Source organism: Drosophila innubila, chromosome X (genome assembly GCF_004354385.1).
Source record: "Drosophila innubila isolate TH190305 chromosome X, UK_Dinn_1.0, whole genome shotgun sequence".
NCBI lineage: Eukaryota > Metazoa > Arthropoda > Insecta > Diptera > Drosophilidae > Drosophila > Drosophila innubila.
Window position 1 is genome coordinate 11,872,074 of NC_047626.1, and position 15,668 is coordinate 11,887,741.

The 15,668-nt window shown below is 37.3% G+C and overlaps 1 protein-coding gene across 1 annotated transcript in view; it reads left to right on the forward strand.

Annotated features, from left to right (window-relative positions):
* The first annotated feature begins 1,141 nt into the window (after positions 1-1,141).
* Positions 1,142-15,668, forward strand: part of LOC117786406 (neuronal acetylcholine receptor subunit alpha-7-like) — a 137,436-nt gene continuing 122,909 nt past the window's right edge. The window contains exon 1 of the mRNA XM_034624648.1: positions 1,142-1,652. Coding sequence (XP_034480539.1) covers positions 1,535-1,652 — 118 coding nt within the window. The 5' untranslated portion in view covers positions 1,142-1,534. The remainder of the gene's footprint in view (positions 1,653-15,668) is intronic.

Sequence of the window (15,668 nt, forward strand, 5' to 3'; positions counted from 1 at the left end):
AAATTGAATTTTAAATGCACTTGCAAAGGCACACAAGAGACAGAGAGGGAGTGAGTGAGAGCGAAAGAGAGTAATAGAGGCAAGTAACAACGACAATATTTGCCATCAAAATCGAAATCGAAGTGGTGACAAGTCAGCTACTTGTTAGCCAGAACAAAGTAATCAAAACTTGCCAAAGCCAAAGGGAAGCAGGCAGCGAGTGCCGTAAACAAGTTACGGAAATACTCAACAACAACAACAACAACAAAAAAATACGAGAAAGAAAGAAAATAAATAAATAAACGGAAGCGCAACTCTCGATAGCCAACATTACAAAAATAAAAGAAAAAAAAGGGGAAGCGAAACAAAACGAAACAAGCTCATACATAATATATGTGTGTTGCATGCCACAGCGGCAACAACTCGGCAACAACTCGCAATAATTGAGCAACCATCAATCAGACTGCGTTATCGATAACGATACCGATTCTCGCTCATCGAAAAAAATTAATTTTGTTTGCTGTTGACAAGCTGAAAGTTGAAAGTTAAAGTCAAGGTCAACGACCGCCTGGAGATGCCACAAATGTGTTGCATACGAACACCTTGCCGTTACATTCGAACAGACAACGTCTGAGAAATTCTACCCTCAAGCACACACACACACACACACCAGCACACACACATACGCACGACTCTCTCTCGATTTCCGGCCAACAACAAACGATAATAAGAAAAAAAGCCCGCCAAATTCTCGTCTTTTACATTTTTTTTTTTTGATAAATGGCAGAGCCACAAAATTGTGCGTCAAGCCAAAAGTAAAAGTTTCGTGACGGCGGCGAAAATTGAGGAAAAAAAAGAGGCAAAGCAAAAGGTAGCACAGATAAGGGCAGCAACAACAACAAAAAGCAGAGCAACAACCAAAACAACAATAGCAACAACAACAAGAGCCGTCCCATCAAGCGCAGAAGTGGCATTAGCAAGCGTCAGCAGACTTTCATAAAAAGCCAAGGAAAAAGGGAAAAAAAAGAAAAGCAAAAGCAAGAAAACTCGAGGAAAAACCAAATCGAAATAAAAAAAAAAAACAATTGCCGTAGAAAATTGTTTTCGTTTCCAAAAAAATACAGGCGTATCCGCCAGCCGTATCCGACACTCTCGAGTCTGAGGTTCAGGTCTGGGTCTGGGTTTGGATTCGGTTTCGGTTTTGGTTAGCGTGTCCTCAAGTTTTTATCGATTCCCCCCGCTCGCCTGATCGATGCGCCATATGTCGTCTAGCTAAACGGATACACTTGCCACAGTTTGGCCGCATGCCACAGGTTGGGGCAAAGTCATTGACTTGAGTTTCGGCTGATAAGAGACACTGATAGCAACAATTAAATAGCAATTGATCGAACTGCAGCAATGGACTGAATTCAGTTTGCAGAGCAAAGCAAAGCAGATAAGTTACGAAACGGAGAAACAGTAAAAAAAACGAGACAGACAGAGACAGAGACAGAGAAAACGAGAGAGAGAGAGAGAAGGAAGCTTGCTCAATTATAAGCATTCAAGTTGTACTCAAATGCGACTCATTATAGCCATTATGAGAATGAGTTTCACACGGATGACACACACATCGATGAAAGCCAGCAGTTGGCTGGCTTATGCCCTCGGATTTCTAATGCTAATAATGCTGCCAGGTAAGTACCGCCCAAACATACATACAACATATAAATCTATGTGGGAGGATTAACAAATAATTCCTTAAATCTTGCGCATTGTAACATATTTAGACGCCTTACTTAAAAAAAGTACAGGGGTCTATTAGGTTTGTTTTTTATATTCTTGATCAGCATGTGGATATAGCAATGTCCGTCTGTCCGTCTGTCTGTCTGTCTGTCTGTCTGTCCGTCTGTATGAACACCTAGATCTCAGAGACTATAAGAGCTAGAGACACCAAACTTGGTTTGTAAGCTCTTCTATATTGCAAACAGATCAAGTTTGTTTCCGAATTTGGCCACACCCCCTTTACCGCCTAAAAATCGACTTAGAATATTTCATATTCAAATTATAAGAACAATTTAAAAGCTAGTGACACCAAACTTGGTAGGTAGATTCCTCTATATTGCAGGCAGAATAAGCTTGTTTCTTTTTTCGATCGGACCACTATATCATATAGCGCCCATAGGAACAATCGGTCGAAAATCGAGTTTTAGTATATAAAACTTTTTTGTTTTATGAGATATCATAACCAAACTTATAGAGTACCCGCTTAAGTTAGTCTTATACATCCATACCGAAGTTGGTTCAAATCGGACTACTATATCATATAGCTGTCATAGGACCGATCGCACGAAAATCAAGTCTTAGAATGAAAAACTTTTTTGTTTTTTGAGATATTGTAAACAAACTGACAGAATATGCTTTTGAGTTTGTTTTATAAGCTAAGCTTTTTCGATAGTAAGTACGGGGTCTCCGACGGTCGAGAATGCTCGACTGTAGCTCCGTCCAAGTAGTTTTATAAATCCATTCAATCTTGATATACGTTTGAGAAATAAATATTATTTATTATTAATCTGCATATAATGGCTGTTAATTCCTCTTTTTAATTGATTGATAGTAATTTTATTTTGAAAGTAAACGTTAAATGTAATTAAATGTCAACATTTTTAATAACAGTTTAATAACAATAATGAATATTAAGTTGCGAGCTAGAGCTCAAGCGGTGCATATCTGTAGTCTCTTAATTCACCCTTACACAATTAATTAAAATTAGTTCAGTGCCTACTAATTACAATAATAATTAAATGACAGTAAAAGTAAAGTTAAATGTTTCAAATGTAAGTTCTCGAAATAACTGCACTTTACAATTTTTAGCCTTTGGAACAATTAACAATTAATTGTAATTAAGCTTTTCAATTTTCCACATAACGGTGTCATTTTATTTGACAATAATTCGCACTTAAGTTGCAGTAATTGTAATGATAATTGAAAATTATCGCGTTGCACTTAAATACGAACGTTTGGTTGTGTGTGTGTGTGTGTGAGAGTGTGTGAGGGTGGTTATTTGTATGTTGTTGCTATTTGCTTGCCTCAACTGTTAGAAGACGACGTCCAGGAGTGACAAACGCGGCGTGTGCTTAATAAATGTTTATTACGCATACGCAGCGTGGCAACAAATTAAACAAGACTCGTATTTGCGTTAATGCTTTGGGCAATGCCTGCAAGCACCGCTGTGCCGCTTGTTGTAACTGCCACAGAGTTCATGTTGCGAGTATGTTTCGCTCTGACGGATGCTCTGATGCCGTTGTGAATCGTCAATCCGTGAATGTGAATCCTGAATGTGATTGTGATTGTGAATGTGATTGTGAATGTGGAGAGCGAGTTTGCTGACGCTGACTCTGACTCTGACGACTGGCAATTTGTTTATTTGATTGCATTTTCTGCACTCACAGGGCCAAGGGACGAGACACATGGGGCAGGGGCAGGGGCAGGGGCAGGGGTAGGGGCAGGGGTAGGAGGCACAGGGGCAACTCCTGCTCAACTGTTTGCCCGAATGCGCGCACAAATCAAAGTCAACTGCGGTAAGTGGAACGACAAATAAAGTGCACCCTTTTGCTTTTGTGGATGCAACGAGTTGTTGCTTCAGTTCCTGCTGTTCCTGCCGCTGTTGCAAGTAGCCATGCCCCATACAATTGCCATTGACAATCGCTCAAAGTTGACTGGCAAGCAAATTTTTGGGCTATATGTATATTTCACAAAACGAACGACAATTAGATTGATGAACGGCAGCAACGGTACACTGATTGCATTTCCAAAAAACCAATGCCAAAAGGTAAATGAAGAGTTGGAAATTCTCCCTGAATTGCCTATAATGCTGAGATTGATGAGGTCGTACTATCAGAGATATTATCGACATGTATATTCTGTCTTGTATTTTACAAGTAATCAACAATGTTCAGAAAGGTTTCGCGGTGTCGATGAAAAAGTTAGTATTATACGTGTAGAAGAGGTAAAAGGTGAAGAAACCGAGGTAGGAGTCTTCTTAAGAAAGGAAATATTATTAGTCCTTGGGTTCAGAAATTCAAATAAGCTACAGAGCTCATTTTTTGATAAATTTGATATTTTCCCATACGAATTTTTACTAATACTACTAAAAATAAAATAAATACCAACAAAAATATAAATTTTTGGCTAACTGTGTAATTTTACTGCTTAATAAATTGTAATTTAATCAAATTCTCGAATAACTCTTGAGAGAAAATAATACAAATTTTTTTTTTTTTTTTCTTATCAATGAAAAAAATACGAAAGTTAAAATAAAAATATATATTTCTATATATATTACAAAAAAATCCATAAAAATTTGAGATTTTAGAAAATATACCTTAAATTTTGTAGATCTGACTCAAAAAGGTTTAGAGAAAGAGGGAGAGATTTAGGAAAGGTCTGCCCTCAAGAGGAATATCTTGCGCTTATTTTGAAAATTTTTTTTTTTGCAAAATCCTTAAATAGTTTTTTATTACTTTTGTTCTATAAAATTTAATGGTTATCATATACATGCTACCTTAAAATTTTCATGTGTAAGACATCTGGTTAGTGATAGAACCACACATACTCTAAATAATAGCATTATGCACATTTACTGTTGATACACTGACCAAATTAAGGTCCAACTCCTTTTAAAATCAAAATAAATAATTTTCTATTAGATATTTTTATATTTTTTGTGTTTATCTCTTAAAATTGACTTATTAAAAAAAAAATAATTAAGCGTTTTATAATTTTTGTATTTAAGAAACCGGCTAATTTTTCTCAGTGTAATCGCCTTTGGCTATTGTTCGCATATCCAATTGTCTTGCAGGGCGTTTTGCATAAGCTTGACCCACACTTCATTAGTTGGGATTTGTCAAGACTTGCTGCTGCAACGGGAGGCAGGAAGAGGAAGAGGAAGAGGCCGAGTCACAGCAGCTGCCCCATCAGTTGGGGCAACATTTCTCGTCATACGCAGTGGGGCATGTATCATGTGGTATGCGGCATGTGGCATTCACATTCAGTCAGATTTGCCGGCTGTTCGTCGCATTTTAGTTATGCATAAAACAACTTTTGTGGCACGTTTCAATTCATTTTGTACACGACTCTTGCCGCTCATTGTTGTTGTTGTTGTTGCTGTTGTTGCTTTTGGTTGCTGCCCCATGCCTGGCAAATTTTTGGCTGGACCCACTTGAAAATAATCCTTGCTTGTTGCTGCTGTTGCTCCAAGTATTTCTACATATTTTCTCTGTGTTTCTTTCAGTTTTATGAATTTTTGCCACTCACACACACTAGCACACTCACACACACACACTCGCAAACGTGTAGCTATTTTTTTTTTTTTTATTATATGAATTCCAGGCGGATTTTATATTTCATTCTTTTTTTTTTTGTTGCTTTTGTCAACCCTGTTTTTATCTTTGGCCATGCACGAGAGCATTTTTTGCGAGCTTACACATTTAGTGGCATGCTCGTTCAGCTTCACATCCAGTACTGTGTGGCATCCACATCCCTACACACACACACACACACACACAAACACATTCACATCTATATCCACATCCACATCCGCATCCAAATTCACATTCCCATCCAGGTTTTCAGTGGCTGTGTGCCAGGTGCCAAACGCTGACCGCCTTCAATATGCATGCTAATTTTGTGCTCCCGTTGCAAACACCTACCACACCCCCAACCCCACCCCTACCTCCTACCACCAGCAGCCCTTATCTGTTTTCATCCCTTCGTGCTGTCTGTCTGTCTGTCTGTCTGTCTGTCTGTCTGTCTGTCTGTCTGTCTGTCTGTCTGTCTGTCTGTCTGTTCGTCTGTCGTCCGTCTGTCTGTCTGTTCGTCGTTCGTGTCTGTCTGTCTGTTCGTCTGTCTGTCGTCTGTCTGTCTGTCTGTCTGTCGTTCTCGTCTGTCGTCTGTCTGTCTGTCTGTCTGTTCGTCTGTCTGTCTGTTCGTCTGTCTGTCGTTCGTCTGTCTGTCTGTCTGTCGTTCGTCTGTCTGTCGTCGTTCGTCTGTCTGTCTGTCTGTCTGTCTGTCTGTCTGTCTGTCTGTTTTCTCTCTCGTTTTCTCTTTACCTTTACGCCTGCCATTTCCACTGGTTGCCTCAATTTGATTTTAGGCATAAATATTCATGAATCGCGCTCAATGCGATTGCGATATGTGCTCTCTCCTTTTGTCCCATTGTCCTTTTGTCATATTATCCAGTAGCTGTTACTCTTGCCTGTACCTGTAAATGTACCTGTAGCTATAACTGTGACTGTGAGTGTAACTGTAACTGTAGTTGTAACTGCAACTGTTGCTGTGGAATATCTCCTGCCATTTATTGCGTATTTCTCTCTCTCTTTTTCTCTCTCTCTTTCTCTCGTTCACTCTCTCTGCCTCTCTGATAAAAACGCATTGCAACAAATTTGAAGCAATAACAGTTTTCATAGCTCAGAGACAAAAGTGCAATGCATGCAACATTTGCCACTGATGTGGGGCAACTTGTTTGTTTTTCTCTTGTTGCAGCTTATATGCATGTTGCATAAATATATCATTTAAAGCTACCCTCGCAACGGACGCAAGTAATGGAGAGGTAACTGTCGCTCTTTAAATTTCTCCTGGGATATTATGCTTAGACAAAACCTGACAGCTATTTACATATTCGATATCTAAGCACTTTGAGAATACATTTCTGGGAACATCTCTTCGGTTTCAAGCAAGATTTTTGTAAAATCGTTGACGTCAAAAAATTCTTATAAGATAAAATTCTTCATAGATAAAATAAATATCGGTTCTGGCTTCGGTTTTTTTTTATTGAATTAATAAATAATATTTTTTTTAAAATTTATTGAAGTGTATAAATCTAATTTTTTTTTCTGTTCGAGCTGCAAACTTAATTTCAAAGAACTTCAAGAATTTATGTCAAAAATGTTAGCTCAAGATTTTATGATAGAAAGTTGATAAATTATAAATATACACATGCATAACTCAATTAGCAGTTAAGGTAACTATTTCAACTCAAAGCAAAATATTAATTAAGAAAATTGCAACACAACATTAAAGTAGAAATAAAATTCGCAATAATAAATCAAATTAATTTAACAATTTGGCAACTATCAATATATAAATGGCTTTTATTGCCAACAATTTGCAGCTGGTCAAATCGAACTCTCTGTTTTAGTTGCTTTTCAACAAATGGAAAATCAGGAAATTTTATGAAAATTTAAAGTGGAATTTTTATTTTTGGAGGTTTTCTGTTTGCATTTCAGGCAATTTGTTTGAATTAAAATTTAATTTGTAACTTTTATATTTGCGTTGGCAGTTAATCACAATGGTTTGTTGTTGCTGCTGTTGGTGATTTATGTGTTAGCTGCTGTTGTTGCCAATTTGCTGCATAAATTGTTTGAAATCAGCTAACATTACGTATACGCAATGTTGCAGCAGCTCGAAGCTAATGCAAATTGCGCGCTGTTTGTCGTTTGCCGCTGACAGCAGACTTTGGTTTTCGAATCAGAAAATCAACAGCAATAGGGGAGAGTGGCAGGCGGGGGGGTAAGGGGAATAAATGTGCCCCAGTCAAGCACTTAATGCTCACCCAATTAATGCAGCTTAGGGGTAACTGCCGTTCCCGTTCCCATTCCCGTTGCAAGCACTCTCCTGTTGTAAGTGCTTCTTTTCTTGCCGCTGCAACTGTTGCTGACAGCAGCTGCAACATTACAAACGCAACTTCATGGCGTGTTGCAATTAAGTATGACAAATTACTTGACAAGCGCCTCTGGATGCCGCTCGAAAATGTTACAACTTGCGCTCTCTCTCTCTCTCTATCTCTATCTCTGTCGTTCTCTATTGGACACGCTGTTGCATCCTGTTGCCTGCCACAAGCTTCTACTTCTTCTTTAGCTTGTTTAGTTGTTGTTGTTGTTGCTGCTGCTGCTGCCGCCTGTCAGTATTATTCCCTGGGCGTGCTGATGCGTGTTTAGTTACTGACACTTGTCAGCCATCAGGCATGTTGGCCATGTTCGCCATGTTGGCCATGTTCGCCATGTTGGCCATGTTGGCCATGTTGTCAGCGTGTCGTGTGTTTTATGCTCCTTTCGCGTTTTCTAAAACTCACTTTTAATTGCCAATAAAACACCTTTGTTGCACCAAAGCAGCTGCAACATTGTGTTGCAACTTTGATTCAGTTTGCAGCTCAAAACAAATGCATTAATAAGCTAAACAAATGCTCAATTATGCAAGCTGACAAACTCACTCTGACTTACGAATATCCGTGTGAATAATGGGTGTGAGTGTGAGTATTACAGGTATGCATGTTTATTCATATATAAGTAAAAACCACTTTTGCCGCATTTCGACCAGCGCCCAGCGAATTGAGTTCAATGCTCAACCGAGTTGAGAGCAATGAACCAAACAACAGCTGCACAGTGGAGCAAGACATAACAAAATTGAATGCACCTAAATTTAACCATATAACAACTACAAAAATTCGATTTTTTCAGTAGTTTGAATATGCAAATATTTTTAATATTTTGTTTTATTTTGGTAATTTTTTTTGAGTTAGCAAGCATTAACAAAATGTTTCATTGAAATATATTATAAGTAAAATAAATTAATTTAAAATGTGTTTAGGAATTTTAGTTTAATTTAAAAATGAAAATTATTTAGTATCATAAATTGTAATTTAATTTAATTGAATATTAATATTGCTCTCTATTCGGACAGTTCAAATTTGTAAAAAATATCTGTGAGCAAGACATTAAAAATTAAAGTTTTTCATTTAAGGGTGAATCAAATTTGAAAGTTTATTAATTTGTTAACATTTATTTTAAACAAAATTTTAGCATAGTAACAAAAAATTAAAGAATTTTGGTATAAATATACATTTAAAATAAAACATATTATTTTGATTATGTATAGTACTATTATAGAAATTCAAATTTGGTTATTGTTTCACTGTGCAACAAAAGCAGGCAGCGTATTTGGCAATACCCATTCACGAATACACACACACAGACAGACATATATAAATATATATATATATATATATGTTTGTGTATATATATAGCTTAGCTCTATAGTGAATGTCGCCCATCGACTGCTGCGCATCAATGTTTATAGCCAAGTCAACGAAACTGTTGGCCAAACATGACGCTAAGCAAAGCCATTGGCAATAGTATATGTAGAAGCAGAGGCAGAGGCAGCGACAGAGGCGAATTCGGAGGCACTGTAAACCTGCCACGCCCAGTTTTTCCCCTTCTGTCTGTTGCGGCTCGCTTGAATGATTTTCAACTGCTTTTCCAGCTTTTCCTGTTGCAGCCGCTGCAGTTCGGCGTGGTAAATTTCAATTTGGCAAACGTGCACCGCATTTTGTTTTCTTTCTACCATTCTATGCCATGTCCCGCTCTTCCTCCGTCTGTCCCTCCGTCTGTCCCTCTGTCTGTCCCGCCGTCCGTCTTTCTGTGCTGCCTTCTTTCCGATTTTGGCTTAAACTTTTGTGCAGAAGTTGGCAGCACTGCGTTATTCAATGCGTTAGCAGCACGTGCAGCTTCCTCCTACTCCTACTCCTACTCCTACTCCTACTCCTACTCCTACTCCTACTCCTACTCCTACTCCTACTCCTACTCTACTTACTCCTCCTATCCTACTCCTACTCCTACTCCTACTCCTACTCCTACTCCTACTCCTGCACTTACTCCTCTTTCCTTTCCTATCTCTTCTCTCTTCTCTTCTGTCTTCCTGTGCCCTCACTGTCCCTTCTTCCGTCTGCTACGTTTGTTCTTCCTTTTGGCGAATTCAATTCATTTTTGTTTTTTTTTTTTGGCTGAAAATGCAAAAGCTGCAACTGGAACTGTAACTGGCCCACACAGGATGAGATTGTCCTTTGGTTTGGGCCACGTTGGCAACATCATCAAATTTGCAGGCAAGCGAATGTTTTGACAACAAAAAATTGCACGCTTTACTCTACGCTCTCATAGGGTATATTAATTTTGTTACGAATTGTGTAGCGCATTGAGGATGTATATTGATAAAGCATATATTTAGATATATAGCATATTCTATAATATAGAATCTATATTATAGCTACTATAGAAACAAGATTTGCATTTAGTGTTAGTCTGACTAAATTTATTTAAATTTGGTTCATTATATAATAAAGCTTCATATATTATATCAAATCATATCATATAGCATAGGAACAATCGGTTAAAAATAGTCTTTAGTTTTCATATTTTTTGTGGGTTTTGTTTTATGAAATATCTCAACTAAACTAGTGGACTGTTTATTTGGTATTGTCTTATACCGCCTGAAAAAAATAAATTATTATTTAATACCATATCATACAGCTACAGGAATGATCGGAAGTGAACATAAATTAATCTAAGGTATGAAAACCTATGTTTATACTTGACATATCTCAACCAAATTTACAGACTGTACATCAAAACTAAATCTAGTTTAAATCGGACTACTATATATATGTATAGCTTGATCGGTGCAAGAGAATCAAGAGTATCAAATCTTTGGCATGTCGAAGTTAAGTTTATTTCCTTGTTGTTGCTATTTACAGTCATGTTTGACGCGGCACGAGCGTGACATTGAGTGTACACTGTACATTCCCCTCTCTCAACTGTCTCATTCTCCCTTCCCTTTTCGCCGTGTGCCCTATTCTCTATCGGGCTGCAGTCACGCTTCTCTACATTTGCATTGTATGAGATTTGGTGTCGATGTCGTTGTCCTTTCACTGCCGCTAACAGTCAAAGTCTCAGAGTCAGTTTCCATCTATATCTCCATCTCCATATCCATTTCCATCTGTGTGTCAATATACTACTCCCGCCCCTTTTTATCCTATTCTATCAGCTATCATTTGTCGGATATCCATTCATTCTGCCTTTGGTCAGCTAGGGAAAGCAGGTTTCCATTTTCCTCAATAACTTGCGCAGCTCTCAAGTATTTTCTAATATGCAAATACTTAGTTTCATGGTATTTTGCAAAGCAAATTATCAAATTTCATTTTACATATTTATTATAATAACAATAGATTCGCTGGTTTGTAGAACTCGATTTGGAAATACCCTTTAAAGTGTGGAGCATATAAGTTTGAACTATATTTTAAGGCACATTTTTTTAAATCGGCTATTAATATTTGTCGAGCTTATAGTTGCCCTATAATTAGTGTTAGCTTTGATCAAGTCTTTTTCGAAAAAGAACAAATATGTAGATTAGGTACTGTATTACTTATTAGTATTTGTAATACTTACAAAAGAGTTTATTATTTAAATTTTAACCGCAAAAATGTTTGTAGTATTATAATAAGAATATAATTTGTACCTTTACTCTGACTAAATCTAAGTAGCAAGATAATACGAAATGAATAATTTAGTATATTTGTGGAACAACAGCATTTGGGTTTGATATTATGGTACAGTTGGTTGGGCTTTGTTCTAGGAGATTGTATGATTGGGAGAGAGCTAACACAACGTATTTAGTATGCCCATCTTGAAATCATTTACAACTCTGGCATGTCATGCATTTGCGCATTGGTCCATAAATTAGTGTGGCCAGACTGTCTGTGGAACTGTGTGCCGTCTATATAGGCCTGGGTTTGGTTGGGTCTGCGACAAAAGCATCCTTTATTATCCTGTCACACGCATCTCGACATTAGCATTGTTGTTGTTGTTGTTGTCACTGATCGACAGACAGACAGACAGACGGACAGACAGACGGACAGACAGACGGACAGACAGACATACATAGCAACGAGAGTATCTGAGTAACAAGCTGAAGGGAAAACACCTCTCCAAGTCACAGTGACACTCTCATTCACACCAAACAGCAATTGCGACTATAAATGCCGGCAGCTAAGTGCAACCGTCGAATACAGATGCGACCAGCAGTCCATGTACGTACTCGTACTTCCCTCCATCCCCTTCACATTTCCCTTGCCACCTTGCCATCTATCTATGCGCATATCGATGCCCTTTTCAACGTACAGTGGTCTCAGACAGCTGAAAAAACAATGAAAATGGTAATTCGGTCTCTTGTTAGAAAATTGTTGCAAAATTTAAAAAAAATTATTAGGTTTATGTATATTTCAAGGCTGCAAACCTCCAAAATTTTGTTAATGGTTCTGTTCGGCTGTTCGAACCATAGAGCAAGACATCAGTTCGGTTCGTGAGTCCAAGGTTTGGGTTCGAACCTTGGTTCGATTTCATACAAAAAAATATTTTTATTGTTATACACTTTCTCTACTTTGTTAACTAATAACATTTTTTTTTAAAGAAATCTAATTTTTGTGATAATTAAAATTTATTTTAAGATTAAAAGATGACTTATTTTATTCCGAAGTCTCAAATAATTGCGTTATGTTAAAAAACCATAAAATTAATGTAATTATTTACATTTTTCAAACCGAACCTTTTATTTTAGAAAGCGGTTCAGTTTAGGTTCGGGCTCGCAAAGTAAATAGTTTCAAGGGTTCGGTTCATGATCCGGCTCAGGCTGCTTAAAAACCAGAACCGAACCGGTTCTACGAGGTTCGGTTCAGAACCGGTTTGCAGCCTTGATATACTAACTTTTAATTTTGAACTTTAAAATTTTTATTTTATTATTTTTTTAATTTAATACCTTCTTAAGATGTCAGTGCTATTTTTATATCATCGCATATTCAATATTATGCGGTTTAACTCTATAGTGAGCTTCAAATTGATTTTAAGTACACATTTTATTTGCTTTATCAAGATAAAATCGGGTAAATCTGTATAATGAAGTTCCCAAACAAGATAGGGATATTTTTCTTCGAATTCGTTAGAGGAATGTTCTAGTGTCCAACTAAAAAGAGTTAATTTAAAAGCACAAAAATAATATTTTTAGCTCAAAACTTGAGAATGTTGGTCAAAAGATTGCAACGAACCCAGAAATCATGATTCTTAAATAAAGTTCTTGATAATAAGAGCAATTATTATTTTATTGTTTTTGTTTTTATCATAAAGCTGTCTGTTTTATGTGCACATCACTTAAGCCGCTATTTGCTAATTACATTTTTTATGCGTGTGCAGACTTTTGGCACCACTGTGCGGCCCCAGACTGGCTGCGGTTTAGTTTTCGCGTGTATTTGATTGCTTCTTTTGCCGCGCCAAAGATTGTGCTAATAAATCAAAGTGTTTTGTTATTGTAGCGTGATAAAATGGAAGAGGGACAGGGAGCAAGAGAGACAGAGAGTGAGAGAGGGAGATGGTGTGGCTAAACGGTGGAGCTTGATGCGACAGTTGCCACAAAGTGTGGCACACAATGCAAGCACAACATCCCAAAAGTCAGTAAGGCTCACCAAATTGAGAATGAGTCTTAACTGTGATTTGGGCTGAGCTCTCAGATACTTTTACACACACACACACACACACACACACACATATATATTGTATGTGTACATACACAAGTGCAAATCAAATTGAGTTGCAGTTGCAGTTGCAGTTGAAGTTCCAGTTACTCTTGATGTTGCACCTTTGCCGGACACACACACACACACACACACACATACACACACACACACACACACACACTTGCTGCTTGTTTGCGTTGCACGCTGAATTAGTCTTTGACAGTGATTTGATTTTAAGCTCTGATTGTAACTGTCTCATCCAGTTTAATTGACCCCCGAACTAAGCACCTTCTGACCCCTTTTTCTTCTTTCCTCTCCGGCAACTCAAGCTGCTCTATAAAGATTCAACTGAGCTGCAAACTCACGTAATGTATTTCAATACTTCATTTCATGCTCGAAGCGATCTGAGATCACTTACATATTTCAAAAAAGAAAAAAGAGGGAAAATACAGATGAGATGAGACGAGAGAAAAGAAATCTCAAGACATAGGCAAATACATTAGTCACATTGATTTTTGCATTGGTTTCTCGCAAAGGGCGGCATGTGGCAACATAGACAATGTTGCCTGCCTCTCATATGCTGTGCAAGCTCATTCACGAAAACTTTGGGGCCGAGGAAATTTGTCAAAGTCAAAGTTGCTTCCATGTCTATCGATTTTGAGCGGCGTTAAATTGAAAAGAAAGCAGCTGCGATGCCAAACAGAATGAGGCGAGACAGCAGAGTGGAAAGAGGAACAAGAAGATGTAGATGAAGATAAAGACGAAGGGGAAGCAGAAGCAGATGAAGCGGCAGCATGCTGTGGCATGGCTTAAAACTAATTCAAAAAGGAGAGAAAAATAAAACACTTGAAGCAAGTTTGCAACGAATGCTCCTAAAAGAACGTGACGCATCACGCGGGTTGACAGGACGATGGGACGAAAGGGGACCGAATCAGGATGCTCTCCTTCAGCACCTATTTACCCTCCCACCCGCTTTGTATACCATTGAATGGCTGCTAAATAACCGCAAAGTTGAATCACAGTTGAAACTGTTGGCGGTCGATTAAAATGTCTCGAGTTTCTATGGAAAACTATGCACTTTATAAGCATGTTCACACATACATACCTCTGTGTGTATGCATGTGTGTGTGCCTTTGTGTATGTGTGTGTGCGTGTGTGTGTGAAAAACAATTCACATTGCCTTTTGGCTTGGCAGGAGCTGCTGCCGCTTGGGAATTCTAAGCTAAATTATGGCCAAGAAGCTTCCTCGGTTTGGGGAATAAAAGCGGTTGAACGTTACGCGGATTAAAAAAATAATAAAAAAAGAGTGGAAAGCAACCGAAACAAAGGTAACCCCCCAAAACTCATGTTTGTGTAGAATAACGCAAGCTCTGATTTATGTTTCAAACTACGCGCCATATCAATCTCTTGAGAGCCCTTTTAAAAAAGGTAAATTGAATACGAATTTATAGAGAAGTTTTAAAGTGAAGTATTTACCTTGTAGGAGAAACTCTCTAGAGAGGAAATCTCTTTCCGTATTTTGAGGATTTAAAGCGCTTAACAGTAAAGTAAAGTGAGTTATAAACCATGAAATGTCATTGCTACTTATTAAATAACAGAAAAGCTACTTTAAAATACGATATCCAAAATTTAATTGAAAAGTTATGTGAGCTAAAACACTGAAAAAAAACACATCTATTGTGAAATATTATAACTTATCTGCTTAAAACCTGACTGATTGAAGCTATTATATGCTATTGCATAGTACCCTGTAGTATGGGATGCTAATGCGGGTGTTATAAATTTCAAAAAATAAGAGCAACATTTTTTAAATTTAATATTAGTTTTTAATTTGAAATTTTGATTAGTTTGATGTTGGTTTTCTTGATAGACTTACACAGACAAAGTCAATAGCATTTGCATACCCTAAGAAAATGGTCAAGGGGGTAGCATAAAATAGAAAAATATATATTAATATGTTAACTTTTTGGTTATATAGATGGTGAATTCTGCAAAAAATTAAATTAAATTATCAACCCCAACAAACATGGCAAAAATTATCCTGCATTGTCAACAAACTGACGATTTTACGATATTTTCTTTATCGTTTATCGTTTATCGATATATAATTAAATAAAAATTGTATTTACGTATCAACTTTCTAGTTGTTTATGTACTTTCGGTATTAAATTTGTTATCGTTTTGTTATGTATATGTTATCTGTTATCGATAACTTCTCTTCAGCTTGAATTGTTCACCTTAAATTAGTTGTTAACTGCCTTAATTCAATGTACCTCATTTGACAGCCTGTTCATAGAGCATAAAATACTTTAAGCTCACA